At 31.6% G+C, this 19783-nt stretch overlaps 1 protein-coding gene across 1 annotated transcript; it reads right to left on the bottom strand.

Annotated features, from left to right (window-relative positions):
* Positions 1-8614: 8614 nt before the first annotated feature.
* LOC114761152 (F-box/LRR-repeat protein 13-like) lies at positions 8615-9954 on the bottom strand. Its single transcript, XM_028950479.1, has 3 exons — positions 9193-9954; positions 8968-9114; positions 8615-8884 (listed from the first exon to the last, which is right to left on the bottom strand). Exons 1-3 carry the CDS (start codon positions 9952-9954, stop codon positions 8615-8617), a joined length of 1179 nt encoding a protein of 392 aa, XP_028806312.1.
* Between the last annotated feature and the right edge of the window lie 9829 nt (positions 9955-19783).

Below are 19783 nucleotides of genomic sequence, written 5' to 3'. Positions count from 1 at the left end.
TTTCCTAAAATATGAAAATAGCAAGTCTTTTAGGACATGATAAGAAATTACAACGCTCTCTTCAATCTATAAAGAAATTCTTGTATATTTCCCATGTGCCACCTCACGTATCCTCCGACTAATAAAAAAAACAACACCTCAGCAAAGTTTAATCCTAGCTGCCAACACCAATCTTTTCTCTGTTTTCAGTTTTTCACCTTTCTATTTTCACAAATTTGATTTTCTCTTTCTTCTCCCTTCTTCCATCTAATCAATTAAAAAAATCTATTTGGACAATTGTTTTAAAAAATTAGAACTAGTTAATGAAAGTAACCAAAGTCTGCAATTAAAATCTTTCTGTTATCGCATGAAAATCTGTAATATCGCATAGGAATCACATTGGGTCTTACTTCACATTACTTATCTAAGATTATTCTTTCTAATTAATAACTAGTTGATAAGAAGAACGTCTGATAGTAAATTAGTACATATTGAATTTTAGAAGTTCAAAGGAAGCATGCAGAGAGATTAGGTTGTTTCTTCATTTCACTTTTGATACGTTCATACTAAAAGTCATTTTCGCAGGCCCAAGTAAAATAACACCAAAGTACCTCCCTCCAAATCAAGAAACTTCCAAGGCTAGCAGAACCCAATCCCATAACAAAAAGTTGATGAGGGTTATGCAAACAAAGTATCAAGAAAACATAAATATAATTTTATCAAAACTCCACCATTACTCGTCATCATAAATTTTATCATTTCAAGCTCACTTTCATTACCCCCAAAGTTATGAAGAGTGAACTGCTTCAGATGTGATGAAACACAAGGAGGTACATCAAGTATTGGTTCACCAGCTGGGAGAAGAAGAAATAATCTGACACAATACAAAATTCAAGTTAAAAACCTAATAACCGAGTCATTCCATCACAGAAATAAATAAATAAAAAAAGCTCGTTAAAATCTTTAAACCCGGAAAATTACAAGCTTTTGAAGTTTGGGAGAGTTTTGGAGAGAGTTCAGCATCTTAGTCCACCCATCAGCAACACATTCCAAATGAGCTAAATCGTAAAGCATTGGCATATCATCACCACGTGGCCTCGTACCTTCCAGGTCATTTATGTGGCAATACTAAAACAGATTGAAAATTAGGGAATGGAATCCCAATGGGAAAAAGAGAAAAATTAACTTATGATATGAGATTCATACCTTGGGCCGATATAAGCTTAGAAATGTAACATTAGAGAAAACATTCAATGGAATTAGAGATTGTGGAGCTTCTGCAGTGACCAAATGATTGAGTCCTCCAATATTAAGTGGATGGTCATGATGGTCTACATCCAAGATGTCAGGTACAAACTCATAGACCAATTGCGGCTTCAGCGTCATAAATAGCTTCAGATGAGGCTTATCTGGCTCCAAATCTTCCAAATGTAGCTCCAAATGTTCAACTTTGCTCGTAATCACAACATCAATCCACTTGCTAGTCTTGTTAGGTCCAAAATTCTCGCCAGGTTTGAGATAATCAAACCAAAAAACTACTTTTTTTGACATGATCGATGGAATAGGGAAAGACTTTGAAAGTTTTGACTATCAAGTATTGTTTGATACGAAAAATTGAAAATGAGGGATAGGAATTGAGATTGAGATTGAAAAAATAGTATTTAGTATAAAAGATTACTTATTATATGAGATTAGACAAATCCATCTACACATTCCCCAATCCTACTTCCATGAGTTTGCCTAATTCTATGTAATAAGTAATTATTCATGGTAAAGACTTTTTTAATGATTTTTTTGAATTACAATCATAGTCTCTATCCCTCACTTTTAATACTTAATACCAAACAGGACCTTAAGGTTTAGGGTGGGAAGGAAAAGCCAGAGTGGCCTCTACCTCTTGGACAAGAGGCTTGTGGCAACTGCTTCATCAGCAGGAAGAAAAGAAAGTATATGAAGAAGAACCGAATCTGGCAAATTACTGATAATGTCACTCATTTCTACTGTTTTCCTGTGCCTTTTTCTTGAGGACATACCGAGGACGAACAAGGGGGAGACGAGAGACACTGGAGCAGAAAAAGAAGGATTAAAACTGGAGAGCAAAAGGAAAAAGAAAGAGAAGCGAAAAGAAATGAGATTGAATGGCGAGAATGGTGAAGAAGTGATTTTGTAGAAGTCTTTGTTCTGATGTGCAGGGCAGCAATTATGGGTAGGAAAAATGTAATGATTTTAATGCTAATATATATATATATATATATATATTTATATATATATTGGGATATATTCCGACTTCCCGACAGCCAACGCATAAATTTTTTTATTTTTATTATAAAATGTTTCTATCACTGTACTTGTATTTATTTCTTTTCTAAAATTATATTTTCTTCCCTCTTATTTTTTCAAAAAGAAGTTTTAAACTTTTCTTTGATTTTCTTTGGCAGAATGCAGTGATTGAATTTTGCACATAAAAGTAAGGATGAAGAACGTTGGGGAGTTCAAGGGATCCATCCAAAGATGCATAAAGTGCATTGAATTTTGCTCATGAAGTGTCGGCATTTGGAAAAACTCTGTGTACAATTGAATGAAGTAAATTAATGTTTTCAAAGAAGAATAATGAGTAGCATGAACATGAACAGCCAAATACTATGTACTAGTAATATCCAGTTGTCCCAAAAAAAAAAACTATGTACTAATAACAACAACGCTGTTTAAATATGATGCGAACAAGTTCAAAGAAAATTGAAAATATGATGCATTGCAGTGGGGAGTTCAACTGTTCAAGACTTCATGATGACAATTTAAACCATGTTGAAAAACTGTACAAGCTCCATAATAAATGCAGATTGTAATTGTGAATATGCTCAATAACTATTTGAATTACTTACATATTAATTACAAATATTTATTTGAACTATTTTTTATATTTAATTCAATAAATCAATTACAAATACCTTACTTCTTTTTATAAGCTCTAACCACAATCATTTCTTTGTCCTTAAATATAACCAACATTTATAAGTTATTAGTAATTTTCAATTTTCCTCTTATTAAAGACTTATTTTAATAGTTAATATGTTTAATTTTTTGTTTTTCAAGACATAATTTTCTAGATAATAAATATTTTCTATATTATATTTTAATATAATCTCTCTCCATCATATATTCTCTCTTTTTTATAATTTTTTACTATAATAATTTTCTTTCTTTTTTTGGTGAAATATTATAATAATTTTCTTATGGATCATATTTAGGTCAAGTTCTTCATATCCATTATGTTAAGTTTTCCAATCACACAGAACTAAATAATATAAGTAATATAAAAGATTAATTATAAACTTACCTGGAAAAGAATAAAATACATAGTTATGTGTGATTGGAGAACTTGACACAATGAATATAAGTAATTTGATCTAAGTATTTTTTTTTATTCTCTTTCTTATACTCCATTCCCCATAAATAAGGGTATTTTACAAAAAAAAAAATTAATTTTTACACATTTATTGTTTTTAACTAATTTTTTTATTTATGTAGTTTAGTTCAATATTACTTATAAAAAGAGACGGAGGGAGTATATGATAAGTGAAAGGAGTATATAGTTTTTTTGAGTAAAATCCTTAGACCATTTTAGTTAAGTAATTGTTTATTCTTTTTATAGATTTTGAATATAATAACAAAAATATTTTTGAATAGGTAATTGTCATGAGATCGACAACCACCAATTAATCTTTCATCAAAATCTTATGGGCAAATTCAAAAACAACAAACTGAAATTAATTTAACAGATATGAATAAAATTCAAGAAAAAAATAAAATTTTGTCATATTATTATAATTATTGAGATAAGATAGGCAGAGTATATCTACAGAAACTGTCATATTGACCTGCTTAACATGATTTTTCGAGGATGTTCATTATACTGACGTTATTACCTTTTTTGGTCTAGTATAATTATTTTTCAATTATTAGATTATTAATTTTACGTATCAATCAAGTCTAGATTTTAAAAAAGAATAAAATAAACATTCAAGAGGGAGACTAAGACGTTTAAGAAAACTATAAAATGGTATGTATGATCTCATGGCAAATAACATGTCTGGTTGATTCGTTAGTCCCAATACTTTACTTCATAAAGGCTTATTATTGTTAGATTGACATTAAGGATCTTCAACTCATATTTGTGACTTTTTTATTGAAGAAAAAAGTGGAATAGATCAATACATGGATCTTCAATTCATTTTTTATAATGATGATGATGATAAAAACATTGTGAAACAATATTCTCTTTGAGAAAGTACAATAATCGAAATAAGCTCTATCAATTATAGTACTCTAGAAGAATTATACTCTTAAGTTGGAAATTTATTAAATTTTAAATGAAAGTTAATTAAATTTAAGGTTTTTCTTGGTCTGTGTGAAACATGCTAGAAGTGCTTTATAAATAGAGGTAGAAGAGTATATGTTAATCAAATAGTAAAGACTTCAAATTTTCCCAAAGTAGATAGAAGGGATAAATTCCAAAAAGGAATGAGACTAAATTTCGGCAATTCACTTCAACAAAGGCCTGCAATCCACTGAACTTATGGGCACAGTGATATTTTTTTTGAGGTTCTTGTTCTTCCAAGTTACTCTTGACAAAGAAGACCTGCTAATTGAGATGATTCTGAAGACCCTTGCATTCTTCATACTATATCTTGCAAGCTTGAATTCGTTATTATTGCCTATTGGCTAGGTAGTTGCCAAGATGAAATTTCTTTAACTTCGATGAAACTGAGGAACATCACCTGTCGGTTCAAAGCTTCCCCTACAACAAAGCCATCCAAACGTATGTAATAAAGTTAGGATTAACTAACGAGATGGTAATGAACACAAAAGAAATGTTGAAAATCAACAGACCATATGAATCACAAGAATTTCAAGCTTGGGACAGCTTTGAAGATATTTCAATGTTGTTTCCCAGTCATGAGAATATTCTTCGAATTCCAAGTAGGTTAGATTATAAAATGTAGGAACCTCAGGGCTGATGAGTGGTAAATTATGCTGCAAGAGGAAGGCCAAACAAAGCTAAAGATTGAGCTATATTGAAGCTGTGAATGAATATCACCAAAAAGAAAATGTGCAAATGAAAAACAATAGCATACATTTACTAATATCATCAGAAACCATACCTTATGTAAGCATAGAAATTTAACATTAGACAATGCTTTCAATGGAAGTAGAAATTGCGGAACTTCTCAGTGACCAAATGGTTAAGTGCTCCAATGCAAGCAGAGAGTGAAAGTTTACTTCCAAAGATTGTAATACCAAGTGTTTAAGCAAATCACATGCAGAAAGAAGCATTTCCAAGCTTCTAACATTTGAAAATTTAACATATTTCAAATGCAATACTTCAAGCAGAGGCAAATTAACATGAGAAAGAGTGCCAGCCACTGTTAGTTCTCCCCTCAACTTTAAAACATTAATGTTATGAGCAGTGAAAACACTAGAGGGTAACTCATAGTCATTCTTCCTCCGGTACAAGTGGAGCTCCAAATGTTCAACTTTATTACTAATCACAGCATTCATCCACTCGCTAAACGTCTGCGGTCTAAAATACTCACAAGATTTAAAGTATTCACACCGAAGTACGAACTTTTTAACAGATTTCAAATCTACTAATTCGATCATTTTGTCTACGAATTGATGGAAGAATGTAAACTTTCAAAATTTTTGAAAGCCACAGTGGTCTCCATGTCTTGGATTAGAGGCTTGTGGCAACTGCATCTTTAGCGGAAGAAAAGAGAGAATATGGAGAAGCAAAGATTCTGGCAAACCGCTGATCCTGTCCCACATTTCTTCTGTTATGCGCATTTGTTTATGGACACTGGCAGCTCAGGCCTTTAGAGATCCTTTTTTTGTCATTTGTGGCAACTGTTTCTTTGAATGAACTGAGTTTGAAATGAAGATTATGTTTGAAGTTTGAACATCACAACGGGCATGGCAATTTTATGTTATAAAGAAAAAACTGATGAAGAAGAAGAAGAATATTGAGGAAGGAAAAGAATGGCCAATGGCTCTACAGTTGCCTGAAGACATGCGAGTTTGAAAGTAGATATATTCCTCACGTTTTTCTAGTCTCTATTGATGACTGGAAAACGAGTAGTTCAAAATCAACGAAGTTTCGATGAAAATTATTCAATACTAATTTATACTTCTCATGTTCTATTTACAGGGTAGAGATATAAGATATTTTTTTGTTCTATTTATAGAGTACTGAGAAAAATTTTTTATATAAATGTACAATTTTATCCTTCATTTATTATTGTGTTGATTTTATTTACATAAAGTATAATATATATTAAATAAGAATAAATTTAAAAATTTATTAAATTTTAGATAAGAATTAATAAAATTTAAGATTTTTCTTACTATGTGTTAAATACGTTGGTTATAAATACGAGAGGAGTAATTTGTATGATATTCACCGAAAAAAAAAGTGTGCTAATTTTTATCGTACTAGTACCACCAATTAGTAGATAACAACACACATGCGGGGTCATAGTTATATTATGACTTATAGAGTACTCAGTCCTAGTAAGTAGTAATTGTGACTACTGCTGATGCTCAATTCTATTCTTGATTGTTTTTTACTTATGTAATTTTATCTCTGTCTTTTTTTATTAATTTTCCTTTTGATATTTAGGTGCCATTTAATCAGGAATAAAATTACGTCCCTAAAAGAATAAAAATAAAATTGCACGTAAAAAATGAGAAGTAAAATTTTAATCTTATCATAAAAAAAAGACTGATATGATGTCAATTAATGTTTGCATAGAAAAGTAATGATTAAAAAAAAATGAAATATTGTTCCAATAAATGTGTGCTAATAATAACAACGCTGTTTTTGAAATGAAATTAATTTTAATTATTTTTCTTAAATTGTATGGTTTTTTTTTTTTTTGAGAGTGTCTTGTGATAGAAGAACAAAATTTGCAGCAAACATCCCCCGAGTTGATATTGCAACTTTTATATTGTATCCATCTGATATCTCTTGTTTAACTTTAATTTAATTCTCATTTTTAGTTATGTTAAGCCTTTTTTTTCCATCTTCATATTGTGAAATTAACTGATCACTACTTTTATTTTAAATATAAGACATATTTTGAAAAGTTTAATATTTTAATAGAGTATATAAGATATTTCTATGAATTTTTAAGGATAACGAATGCCATTTTGAAGTCAACATACTCCTTTGTTGGTGCGGACATTACTCAACAGATATGTTAGAAATTTGATGGTTTTGTGGTAAAACTAAAAGAGCTAATAGCTGTGATTTGTGAAGGTCCAAATCTTTCAAACCAGAGATCTTCCGCTTCCTGACTATTTTTTACCAATGTATATCTTGGTACTTCCTTAATTTGTTTATTTTTCAATATATAGACCTAAATTAAGGGATTGAAATTTGGTTTTCCATTCCATTTCTCCCCTTAAATATTGTCATAAGAAAATGCATTTTTTGCTAGAAGTATTTTTAAGAAATTAATTACCCCTATAAGTTTTTTGTTTATTCGGATCTAATTACGCCTATAATTTTGCCACAATAAACTACAATTATAAAAGCGACACCTTTCTTTCTTTCTTTTTTAAAATATAAGTGTGAAACCATTTGAGAATATATCCAGAACAGATTTTTTTCCCGCCAAATAAATCATGAACGTCCAAGAAAAATCGGACTGTTCTTTCTGCAGGCTACTCCCTCCCATTCAAAATATAAAATAAACTTTTTTAGAAGAATTTATTTTTTTATAAGATAACATTCATTTATTTAAATATTTAACAAGTTATTTTAATTTTATCCCTAACATATTAACTGTAATTTTATTAATTCATTTATTACACCTTTTACTTATTTTCTTAGTTAATACGGGCAAATTTGAGAAAGAAAATATATGCCATACATATTTATTAGGAAAAATAAATATCTTGCTCCTTATAATTTTAACACATTTACAATTCAATCTTTATAGTTTTGATTTAATTGTAACTCAATCTTTAAAGTTTGACTTGGACTCGCTGTAACTCAGTTTTTATATTTTTACCCATTTTATAATCTTATTTTATTCAAAACACAAGAGCTAAATTATAAAATGGTTAAAAGTATAAGAAACGAGTTATAATGAGTCAAATTTTAAGAATTAAATTACGATCAAGTTAAAACTATAAAAATTGAGTAGCACCAAATGCATAAGAGTTAAATTATAAATGAGTTAAAACTATAAGAACCAAAAGATTAATTATCCTTATTTACTATTTTAAACTGATTTCAACTAATTTTTTAATAAATATAAATGGATAAAATTTATTTTATATTTTGATAGGAGAGAGTAGTTGAGAATAAAATTCCCACAAATTAGTTATATATTTAATGATAGAAGTTCAAAGAAAGATCTTAGAGAAAGGCCCCAAAAAAGGGAAGATCTTAAAGACTTCATCCCCATTTCACTTTTGAGATTTTCCCTGCTAAAACGCATATTCACGCGCCTATAACGCCAAGCAACCTCCTTACAGATTAAGATTCTCACCAATCCCGTAACAAAAAGTTTGAGGGCTAGTGAATCAAATCAAAAGTATCAATCTGGCCCAAAAAAAAAAATCGAAAGTATCAAGAAATCATAAATACAAGTGGTTGTTCATGCTTCCCAGAGCCTGATTTCAGATTTTCTGCTAATTTTTCGAACCTCGGGAGCTTATACTCCCTTGAACTATGACAAATGGAGACAGTCCTCAAAACTCCAGCATGCTTTATTATAAATTCTACCATTTCTAACGCACTTTCAGAACCTTCGAAGTTAAGAAGAGTGAATTCTTTCAGATGTAATGAAACACATGAAGGCACATCAAGTATTGGTTGAGGAGGGGACGTAGAACAAAGCTGGCACAATACAGAAATTCAAGTTAAAAACAAACAAATCGAGGCATTGCACTTGAAAAAAATTGAAGTCTAAATCTTCAAACCTCGTAAATTACAAGCTTTTCTAGTTTAGGGAAGTTTTCAAGGCAGTTCACCATCCTAGTCCACTCTTCAGCATGACATTCCAGGTGGATTAAATTGTGAAACATTGGGATATCTTCATTAAACGGCCATTTAACCTGCTCTGAATCCTAAAACAGACTGAAAATTAGGAATTGAAATCTTAAGGGAAAGAGGAGAGAAATTTACTTATCATGCGAGATTCATACCTGAGGTTGAAATAAGCGTAGAAATGTAACATTAGAAATGACCTTCAATGGAAGCAGAGTTTGTGGAACTTCTGCACTGACCAGATGGTTAAGCCCTCCAATGTCAAGTGTAGGGCAATCGCCCACATCCGAAATTTTTAGTACCAATTCTTTAAGCAAAGCACATGCAGAAAGAACCATACCCAAGCTTCTAAAATCTGGAAATTTAACATTCTCCAAATACAATACTTCAAGCGAAGGCAAATTAACATGAGAAAGAGTGCCCAGGGTTACTCCATTGCTCAACCAAAAACCACTAGTTACTCCCCTACATTTCAAAACCTTAATGTAATTCGCAGTGAAAACAATAGAGGGCAACTCATAGAAACCCTTCTGCGAGTCCAAACGTAGCTCCAAGTGTTCCACTTTATTACTAACCACAGCATTAATCCACTTGCTAATCATCCGAGGTCTAAAATACTCACGGGGTTTATAATGATCACACCGAAGAACAAACTTTTTGACAGATTTCAAATCTACCAATTTCAGCACTTTGCCTACGAATTGATGGAAAAATGGAAGACTCTTAAATTTTCTACGGTTAAAGTCAAGAGCGGGAAGGGAATGCCATAGTGATCTCCACCTCTTGGACAAGAGACTTGTGGCAACTGCTTCTTTAGTGGGAAGAAAAGAGAGAATATGAAGAAGCGGCGAGTCTGGCAAACCACTGATTCTGTCCCTCATTTTTACTTTTGTTTTGCACTTTTTGTTTGTGGAGGACATACCGACGATGAACAAGAAGGGAGAGACGAGCAAAACGAAACAGAAAAAAGAAGGACGAAAACTGAAGAACAAAGAGGAAAGAACAGAAAACACCAAAAAAGTGAGATAGAAAAACAATTTTTTATGGTAATCGAATGAGCATAAATTAGAACATGATATCTAAACAACCGAGTCAAAGTACTTGGAGAGACAATTGCTGAGACAGGTAGAGGAAATGATGAATGACTCTGATTGATATAGGTGCTTGAAGGCATAATTAATAATTTAGAGGTCCGAAAAGGGCGCCTTTACGTTTTCCGAGCCTTTTAGGTGGTGGTGAATTGAGATCTCGTTTTTTAATGTTCTGATGGTGGCCCTAGGAAGCTATGCTAATTGTGATTCCTGATGTGACATTTTAAAAAAGTCGAGAAAATTTAAATAAATAAAAAGTAGAGTATATTTTAGAAACCATTTTAAAATATCATAAAAAATTAGAATTTGTATTATATAAAAAGGTAGAGGAGATAAGAAAGTGACCTTTATCTCGCACTTAATTACACCGAAATCCAAATATGTATCACAAGACAATGCTACTGTTTAAAGAATGTCAGGAATCATTGAACGTTGCCACTTGGGACGAAGTGTACGTGTTTTTAAACAAACGAAAAGCAATTGAACATTGTATATGATCGCGCAATAGAATTTAAAGTCACCCCCAATAGTGATGATCACATGAATGCCCGTAACAGTCTTTTCAGAGCTTGCTTTGATCAGGATTTAATGAATTATTGCGCCTTCTAGTCTTCTACAAATGTAAATCTTTAAATGAGGCTGGTCAAAACCCAAAAAAAAATAAAAAATCTTTAAATGAGGACCAGGGAAGGAGGACAAGGGATGATGGGATGAAGCTTCGGAAAAGGATCCTCTCGGAAATCCCTTCTCCTCATCTTCTTTTTAAAATCCTATATTCATTATTAGATTTCAGATATAATATTTGATAAAACTATTAAGGATAAGATGCTATATCCCAAAAATATTTACAAAACAGCAGAGCACTCAATATCCAGAATTTTTTTTTAGCTCTTACATGTTTTAAAAGTTTATTTTCATAGCAAAAATATTATGCTCATTATTCACTGTTAAATTTAACTATTAAATTATACGGTTTGATCAGCGTTTTTGGCATTCAAAATTAATTGTGGATAACAGTTCAAGATAAAAAAATGTTACGAAATAAAACTTCCGGAACATATAAAAACGAAAAAACTTTTAAATATTGGGTGTTTATTCGTGTATATATAGTGGGAGATTATAGAACAAAAAATAAATTCGCTCGATTTCAGACTTGGTACAATCTAAAGTCATCATTCTCTTTGATTTGCACAAACAAAAAATAATTGGCATGAGTTGTCATTACTTGTCGCGATAGTTGTTAATCACTGTACTTTAAGTTGTTAATGACTAATTTTTTTAGTTATTATTTCATATGTTAAAAAATTTAAAAATTAAATAAATGAAATCTCTTGCAATGAAGCTTTTTAGGGTTTTAGATTAATTTAATAATTTTAAAAGGTTCTTTTTTTGTATTTAATCCTCTTAGGTAAAACCTTATTATATTTTTCTCAAAAAATAATAATAAAAATAAGACTAATACCCACTACAAATTTGCAGATAGCTATACATTTGGGAGGGTCATAAATTACGTACATTGTAACGTCCTGAGTTTTATTTTGAGTTTTGGCAGTCCTTTTTGGTTGATTTTGAGGATAATTGGTGTTTAAACTTGAATCTTGGTGTCTGGTTTAGGATCAAAGTGAGTTGGAGGAGCACCACGGCGAATCACAGAGTATTGGGAGAGTTTCCTTTCAGGAATAGGGTTTCGTTGCGGCAAAGTTAGTGGGCGCCGTGACAAAAGATGCTCAAGTGAGCGAGAGTTCCTCTCGAAAAAATCTCTCACCGTGACGAAGTGTAAGTTGGCTGTGACGAGGTTGGTTTTCTGACCAGCGTTAGTTAGTCGCGACAAAGGCTTGAGTTTGTCGAGACGAAAAGGTCGCGTCTTTAAATACAAAGGCAGGGTCTGATGTGTGAAAATCATATTTTCTGAATGTGGGAGTTGGAGCTCCGCTAGGGCTTCGTATTTTTGGCTTGGGAAAGGTGTTTCTAAGGGTCTATTACCTCAAGGAAGTGAATATAACCTCTAATCTACTCTTTCTCATGGGATTTTTGAGGATTTTGTAGTGGAACCGTAGGGCTTTCTAATTTCTGATGGAATTAAGGTTTTTGACCTATTATTTTGAGTTTAAATGATTGTTATGGGTTAGTCTAAGTATTTAATCGGTGTAGTATTCTTAGATTTGGAGATTTTGAAGTTTTGGGAATTTGGGGTTTGTGAAAATAGGGGTTATTGATTGAGGATGATAATATAGTGGTTGAAATTGAGTTTTGTGAATTGGGTTATGTTAAGGAGGGTTGAATTGGATGTTTAATCAGTTTAGAATGTTGTTAAGACTTCAATTGTTCTAATTGGGTGTTTAGATGATGAATTCCTAGAGTGGGACTTTGAGTTTCTGAATTCAATTGATATTTTAGAAGGGGAATTAAAATGATAATAGTCTCTTATGGTTTTTAGAGTGTTGCTATGCTGGTTTGGCCCTTGTGAGTTGGGTAGAGTTTTGGTTGAGGTTAGAAATTTTGAGTCCCCAAGTGTTGTGTTGACCATTTTGTTAGTTTGTTAACTAATACGTGGTGATTGTGCGTTTGTGTGCTTATGTAGACTTGTTGTGAGTATTTGTTGGTGCACGGGACATCGTGGTGTTTTGTTATTCCTTGCTCAAATGAGAGGTAACCACTTTTCAATCCTTTGTACATGCTATTATGGTATTATGAGTGGTTTTATGTTTTCGTGCTCTGAGTAATAAACGGTGTTCTAAATGTATTTTATATATGGAAAGAGAAATTGTCTTGTGAGGTTTTGCATGATATTAAGGTATTGGTAGTTTTGGAAGATATGTCATTTGTTGAAGTTACTCATGAAATGCAAACTTATTCATTGGTAAATATTTGAGCATGATTCATGTGTTGGGAAATGGTGAGAGACTTGGTTGATACTATCACGTGGTAAGGCCTCCATTAATGCATGATAGTTGGCTCCTGACGTCCCTGATAGTGAGGGATAGGCTTTCATGGCTTCTTATGTCACCTATAGTGAGGGATAGGCCGGGTTCGGCTCTTGAAAAATCCCCCATAGTGAGGGATATAGTTGATGGGATTGCATCATTGCACATGCATGATCGTTGTGGCTATCACTTACAATATTATTTGTTAATTGTCCCATGTGACACCTCACGAGCACCTATTTAGTTTGTACCCTGAATTGGAAGTTGGTTACCGAGACTTTGTCTCACCCCATGGTTTATAATATTTTCAGGTGAAGGTTCTAGGCGTGCACCTCCAAGGAGGGATGCGGAGACTTGAGCTTGGTTAGCCGTAATGCCTCTAGTCTGTGTATGTGTATGGATGGTTGTATATTGCCACACATAGGGACTTTCAGAAATATTTTGATTGATTGGTCTTATTGTAAACTGGAGGAAGTTTTATCTCCTTATTTTGGGTGACCGAAGGCCATTTCTAGTGTTTTATGATACTTAGGTTTATGTTGTTGAAAAACAAGTGTTTGGGCTTATGTATGATATCTTTTGTTACCTAGGCTGGAGGCTCGGAGGCCCAATAGATTTAAAGGAATTATTTGGTTGCATGCAAAAGTTTTGTTTGGGCTTTGATCCATAGGTTTGAATGTCCGTTTCTAAATTTATGCAAATTTCTTTCTACTATAGTAGTTTGTTGTAACAATTTTTCTTTTCTACCATAGTAGTAGTTTATGACAAGTTTATAATGTTAATAGAGAAGAAGGTTTACATACATTGTCACCATTGATATGAGTGACACGTGGAAAATAAAAATACAGTTCTATTCATAATTTTTTTTAGGAAAATGATAAATAAAGACCCCTGAATTATCAAAATTGCAAAGAGGTCACCTGAATAAGTCAAATTAACAAGAGGGACCCGGTCTCAAATTACAATTACGAAATGTTGGGGAAAATACAAAAATGCCCTTATTTATTCTATCTCATCCTCTCCTCTTTCATTCTTTTCTTCCGCAATTGCCAGTTTTCAATTTTTAGTCCTTCCAAGTTCCCAGGTTGAATATAAGCAAGAAGCTCCATGATGCTAATGCTAAGTTAAGCCCAACGGATTCATCTCTTGAGGGTGATGCTTGACTACTTTGTGTCTTATTTCATTTAATTGCCGCTGTTGTGGCATTGTGCATGAATGGTTTCATGAGTTATTGATTTGGTCAGCAAGGAACCAATTAATTTGTTCGAGAAAGATGCTTTCTTTGGAGGCTTTGATCAAACAGATAAAGGAGCTAGATAATTTTTCTAATCTAGCTTTGAAACCCTTAAGATTGGCCATTATAAATATGAAGACAGAGAAAAAGGATGAGAACCTTCAAGTCTGCAGCTACTAGGGAGATGGGTAGACCTTAATGCTCAAGAAGCAAAAATTTAAAAATGGAAAACTCTGCACAGTATGGGTTGGTTTTCAAGCTCATTCACCACATAAATTGTAATAGAGTTTGGAGTAATATGATAATTGCATTTAACTTTGCTCTGTTTGAAAAATCATTTTAACACAATCTTAAATTTTTATGAATTTCTTATCAGAAGTTGACATTCATCTTACTAAACTTGCCAGTTGCCTTACTAAACTTGTCATAAATTACTTATCAAAACTTGTCATCTGCTAAAGAAATCTGAAAATTCTGTCATTTGAAAAGAGAAAATTAAATTTTTATGAATTGCTTATCAGAAGTTGTTATTTGCCTTACTAAACTTGTCATTCACCAAGGATGTTTAGTAAGGTGTATGACAACTTCTGATAAGCAACTCATAGGAATTTAAGATTCTGTGTTAAATTTGCACAATTCCTTAGCAAATGATAAGTTTAGTAAGGCAAATGACAACTTCTAATAAGTAATTCATACAAATTTAATTTTCTCTTTTCAAATGACAATTTTCAGATTTATTTAGTAGATGACAAGTTTTGATAAGCAATTCATAACAAGTTTAGTTAGGTGAATGTTAAGTTTAGTTTGACGAATGACAACTTCTGATAAGCATTTCATATGAATTTAATTTTATCTTTTCAAATGACAATTTCTAGATTTATTTAGCAGATGACAAGTTCTGATAAGCAATTTATGACAAGTTTAGTTAGACGAATGACAATTTTAATAAGGTGAATGACAACTTCTGATAAGCATTTCATACGAATTAATTTTTTTTGTTCAAATGATAGAATTTTCAGATTTCTTTAGTAAATAACAAGTTCAATAAGGCAAATGCCAAAATTTTTGTGTTTCTGTCACTGCATTTCTAGCACCACATTTCTGATTAAGTAGACAACATTAAATAGTTGTGCATTGTTACAATATAAAACTGATTAACAAAAAATGTTAACATTCCTTTGCACAATATAAAAAACTATCATTATCAGATTGTCATGTGTTCTATCACTGCATTGTTGTCATAATAGTTAAAAGTCTACATTAACAACACTAGCAAGCAAAATTACAACAATGGTGATCCTAACACTCCCTCCAATATATTTAACTCCCCCTTCATCATTTGCTTCAAAATATCCACCAACGTGGACATAACACAACAAATTTTATGTTTCTGTCACTGCATTTCAATCATCACAAGATGATTGTTTTTGAGTTTAGAAAATCACAACTTAAGTATAATATATGACAAGTTAAGTATATCAAATTACAATTTTGCTTATTTCCAGATTTCTTTGGCTAATGACAAGTTGAGTAAGCCAAGTAACAAGTTATAAAAAGCAATTTATATGAAGTTCATTTTTTGTGTTCAAATAACATTATTTCTAGATTTCTTTGGCCAATAATAAGTTGAGTAAGTCAAATAACAAGTTATAAAAGCAATTGACAAGAATAGAAAGTTAAATAACAATTGTGGTAAGTGAAATTATAAGTTTGTGAGGGGGTTTGTCATGAATTTTAGAACATTAAATGGATCTACATTAGTACCATTTACAACTATAAATACTAAATGTTAACATTGGTCTGCCCATAAACAAAATACCAATATTTTTAGATTGTCATGTCATGTTGCTGTGATCAAACTAACCAATATGTAGTTACGACACTACTAAATTAAATCTCACAACAATAGTAAGTCAAATAAATAAAAACCAGAGGTGTTTTGACAGCAACCAGTTTCTGCAAGATTTAGTGACAAGTTTATCTCAAACTAACTACAACATCCTCCAACTAACATTTTCCATCATTAACTTCATATCTCATTCTCTTCCACTGTATAACCCAATGGCCACACTGCAACCCACCAAGATGATGCCATGTAATCGTGAAGTATATATACCTGTAGTGTCTTAAGTAGCTTGAATTTCATCCTCCCCAACATTGATTTTGTATACCATCTCCAGAATACTATTGCTATCAACTTAAATCTGATTACTTTTTCCAACTAGTATTAACAATGGGTCACCAGCTTTTTTGTACTAAAGATTGGCAGGAATGGCCACAACCTCCTATTGATAAATGCATAGGCGGGAGATGAATGTTTTTGAGATGGAGAGGAATAGAAGGAAGAAGAGAGAGAGGGAGGAAGAGGGAGAAAAGGACGAAGAGAGAGAGAGAGAACGAGAACAAGGAAAGAGAAAGAGATGGGGTGATGGAAGAAAGAGAAGAAGGGCATTTTTGTCTTTATAGCTTGATTTCATAATTACAATTTGAGACCGGGTCCCTCTTGGCAATTTGACTTACTCAAGTGACCTTCTTGTAATTTTTGTAATTTAGAGGTCTTTATTTGCCATTTTTCCATTTTGTTTCTCATTTCACAATTTCATTTCTAATTTTTTGTGCAATTTATTCTTGATTTTTTTTTGCAATTTTATTCTTGATTACTACCTCCATTTGAAATATATGTCGTATTTTGAAAGGCTTAATATATTTTATTTTAATAGAGTATACTACTCTAGTCCTATTTATAAAGCTAAGAGAGAAGACATTTTTTGGTCCTATTTATAGGGCATTGATAGAAATTTTTTGCATGAATATATAATTTTATCCCTTATTTATAATTGTGTTGACTTTATTTACATTATATATAATGTATACTAAATAGGGATAAAGTTGAAAAGTTATTAAATTTTAAATGACAGTTAATGAAGTTTAAAGTTTTTTTGGTCTGTGTGAAACATGCTGAAAGTACTTTATAAATAGGACGAGAAGAATATTAGTGGCAGCTTCACCCAAGAGGGACGTGAGTTAGGTGATATATAAAAATTTGACTAAATAAAATAATTGAACAAATAAAACAGTGGAGATGAGTTTGGAAAGTTTCACCAAAGAATGAAAACACAGGAGTTTATACTGGTTCTCAACCACTTGACCTACGTCTAGTCCTCAAAATGTCTCTGAGATTTTCACTAAATCTCCAAGATTAAACGGGCCCTTGGTGCCACAATACAACAATTGAATCTTTCTCAATCACTCTACCTTACTACCCGTAAGGTTACAATCCCCTCAAAAGTCCACACTCTTGAGTTACTCTCAGAATTGAGTTAAAAAAAAAAAAAAGCTCTCTCAATGAATATATAAGTGATAAACACTAAAGTTCGGTAAAATAGAGTATTGAATACAATAGTAAATTTCAATAGATGATGACTCATGTATTCAATACTCTTCGTGTCTTTTATAGTTGAAGTATTTCAGTTATCCGTTAGACTGAAGAGTTTCGAGCCGTTGGAAGATCGCTTGCATGTGTTCAGTAGTTACAATAGTAGTTCGCCATTAATGCTTCTGACACAGTAGGTTAAGGGCTATAATATAACTATTGTGCTTTATAATTTGTAAAAGTCTCTTGGCATAAGTAAGTTTTCTTCTTCAAGAAAATAGGAATGAATAACAAAAGAAGTGGTGATTCTTGAGCATTGATACAACAGTTGGAAAACATGGAATCAATCATCAAATATTTAAAAAATAAAATGAACTTATTTGATTGATGTCTTGATCGATCATATTATCAATTAAATACAACAGAAATAGACTCAACAGAAGTGTTCATTTGTCGAGTTTGTTATTGATCATTAAATGATAGAACAAGTAATCAATAAATAATAAAATATAAGCAAAGTGAATTTGACAAGTGAAATACTACTGAATTTTGTGTAAAGTTTATTTCTTCAAAATTTGTATGCCTTTGTATCTTTTCAAAAGAAAAATATATGATTAAAGAAGGCTGAGACAAGCTTGAAAATAAAATGAAAATATGTTTTATAAAAAAATCATCGTGAAGAACTGTTGGAGTGATGAAATGATGCATTGATCGAACATATGATTGATGATCATTTGACCGAATAGTTTATCGATAAAACTAAGCTATTGTAAACACTATTTTTGAACTATGCTGATCGAACGCTTCTTCGATAAAGGGTTGATCGAAAAGTGATCAAAAAGTAGTTTAAGGAGTACTTTGATAGTTATGCACAAAAATAAGTTGATGATCGATTAATGACTGTAAAAAGCTTGATTTAAAAAAATAACTGAAGAATGCTTTGATCGAATAAGTTATATGAAAAGAATGTAGAAAGATATGATGATGATCAATCATATTATTAATAAACGAATGATCAATTACTTGATCGATCAAAGATTGTGAAGAGCTTGTGTTGAAGTATAACAAAGAAGAGTTTGTCAGAATATATTATCTATTAAGAGAACCGATTTGACAAACAATATTCGAACAAGTAATCAATAAAGAACTGATCGATAAGATAATGGATAATACATAAACTATTTAACACAGTAATTGAGTCAAGGAGGTTTACCAAATTATCTGAGTCATTATCAATTATGACTTGAACGATAAAGTGAATGATAATTCTTCTGTTATAAGTTAGGAAGTTTATACCTTTTTCTTAATAGCTTATCGATTAACCATTTATCAATCTAGTGATCGATAAACTCCTGAAACATCTTACAATTAACTAGTGTTATCAATGATCGATCATTTGATTGATCAACACATTTATTTAGGAAGTTATCTATCATAGTGAGTTATCTAACACTTGATCGATCAAACTTAACAACATTTGGTTCAAAATGAGCTATCAATTATCTGACACATGTTCGATTAACCAGTGATCGAACACATAATTGATTAACTTAACAATCATGCAAAGAAACTTAAAAGCTTATTTTGTTATCATCAAAACCTTTAACTCTAATAAAGAATATAAGATATCTCAATGAATTTTTAAGGATAACTAATGTCTTTTTGAAGTCAGCATGCTCCTTTATCGGTGTGGACATTACTTAACAAATATGTTGGAAATGTGATGGTTTTGTGGTAAAACTAAAAGAGCTAATAGCTGTGATTTGTGAGAGTCCAAATCCTACAGGTTTGCATCTAATTGGCTATTGGTGTGGTTATTAAAACAATCGTAGGAGTGTAGTGATTGTTCCACTTAATCTGCCACGTAGATATGCCATGTAATCTGTTTTGTGATAATCTATTAGTTTAATTTTGATTTAATAATGAATCATCTATCCACTTATTACCATTAGTTTAAGAAATTTCTTGGTCACCAGTTGTTTCCCCTTTCAAGGCAATAGATTCATTCTCTCTTTGCCTTCGCTTGGCAGAGATCTTCCTTCTTTTTTTTTTACCAATATATGCCTTCCTACTTCCTTGATTTGTTTATTTTTCAATATATAGAGCTAAATTAAGGGATGGAAATTT

Source organism: Neltuma alba, unplaced genomic scaffold (assembly GCF_004799145.2).
Source record: "Neltuma alba isolate B1F8T4 unplaced genomic scaffold, ASM479914v2 tig00011086_pilon, whole genome shotgun sequence".
Classification (NCBI taxonomy): Eukaryota; Viridiplantae; Streptophyta; class Magnoliopsida; order Fabales; family Fabaceae; genus Neltuma; species Neltuma alba.
This window is presented reverse-complemented; position numbering and strand designations above follow the sequence as displayed.

Coding starts and splice junctions, on each gene's coding strand:
- LOC114761152 (XM_028950479.1), bottom strand. CDS start 9,954: ATGTCCTCCACAAACAAAAAGTGCAAAACAAAAGTAAAAATGAGGGAC. Junction 9,115..9,192: donor TACGCTTATTTCAACCTCAG/GTATGAATCTCG, acceptor AGTCTGTTTTAG/GATTCAGAGCAGGTTAAATG. Junction 8,885..8,967: donor AAAAGCTTGTAATTTACGAG/GTTTGAAGATTT, acceptor GTATTGTGCCAG/CTTTGTTCTACGTCCCCTCC.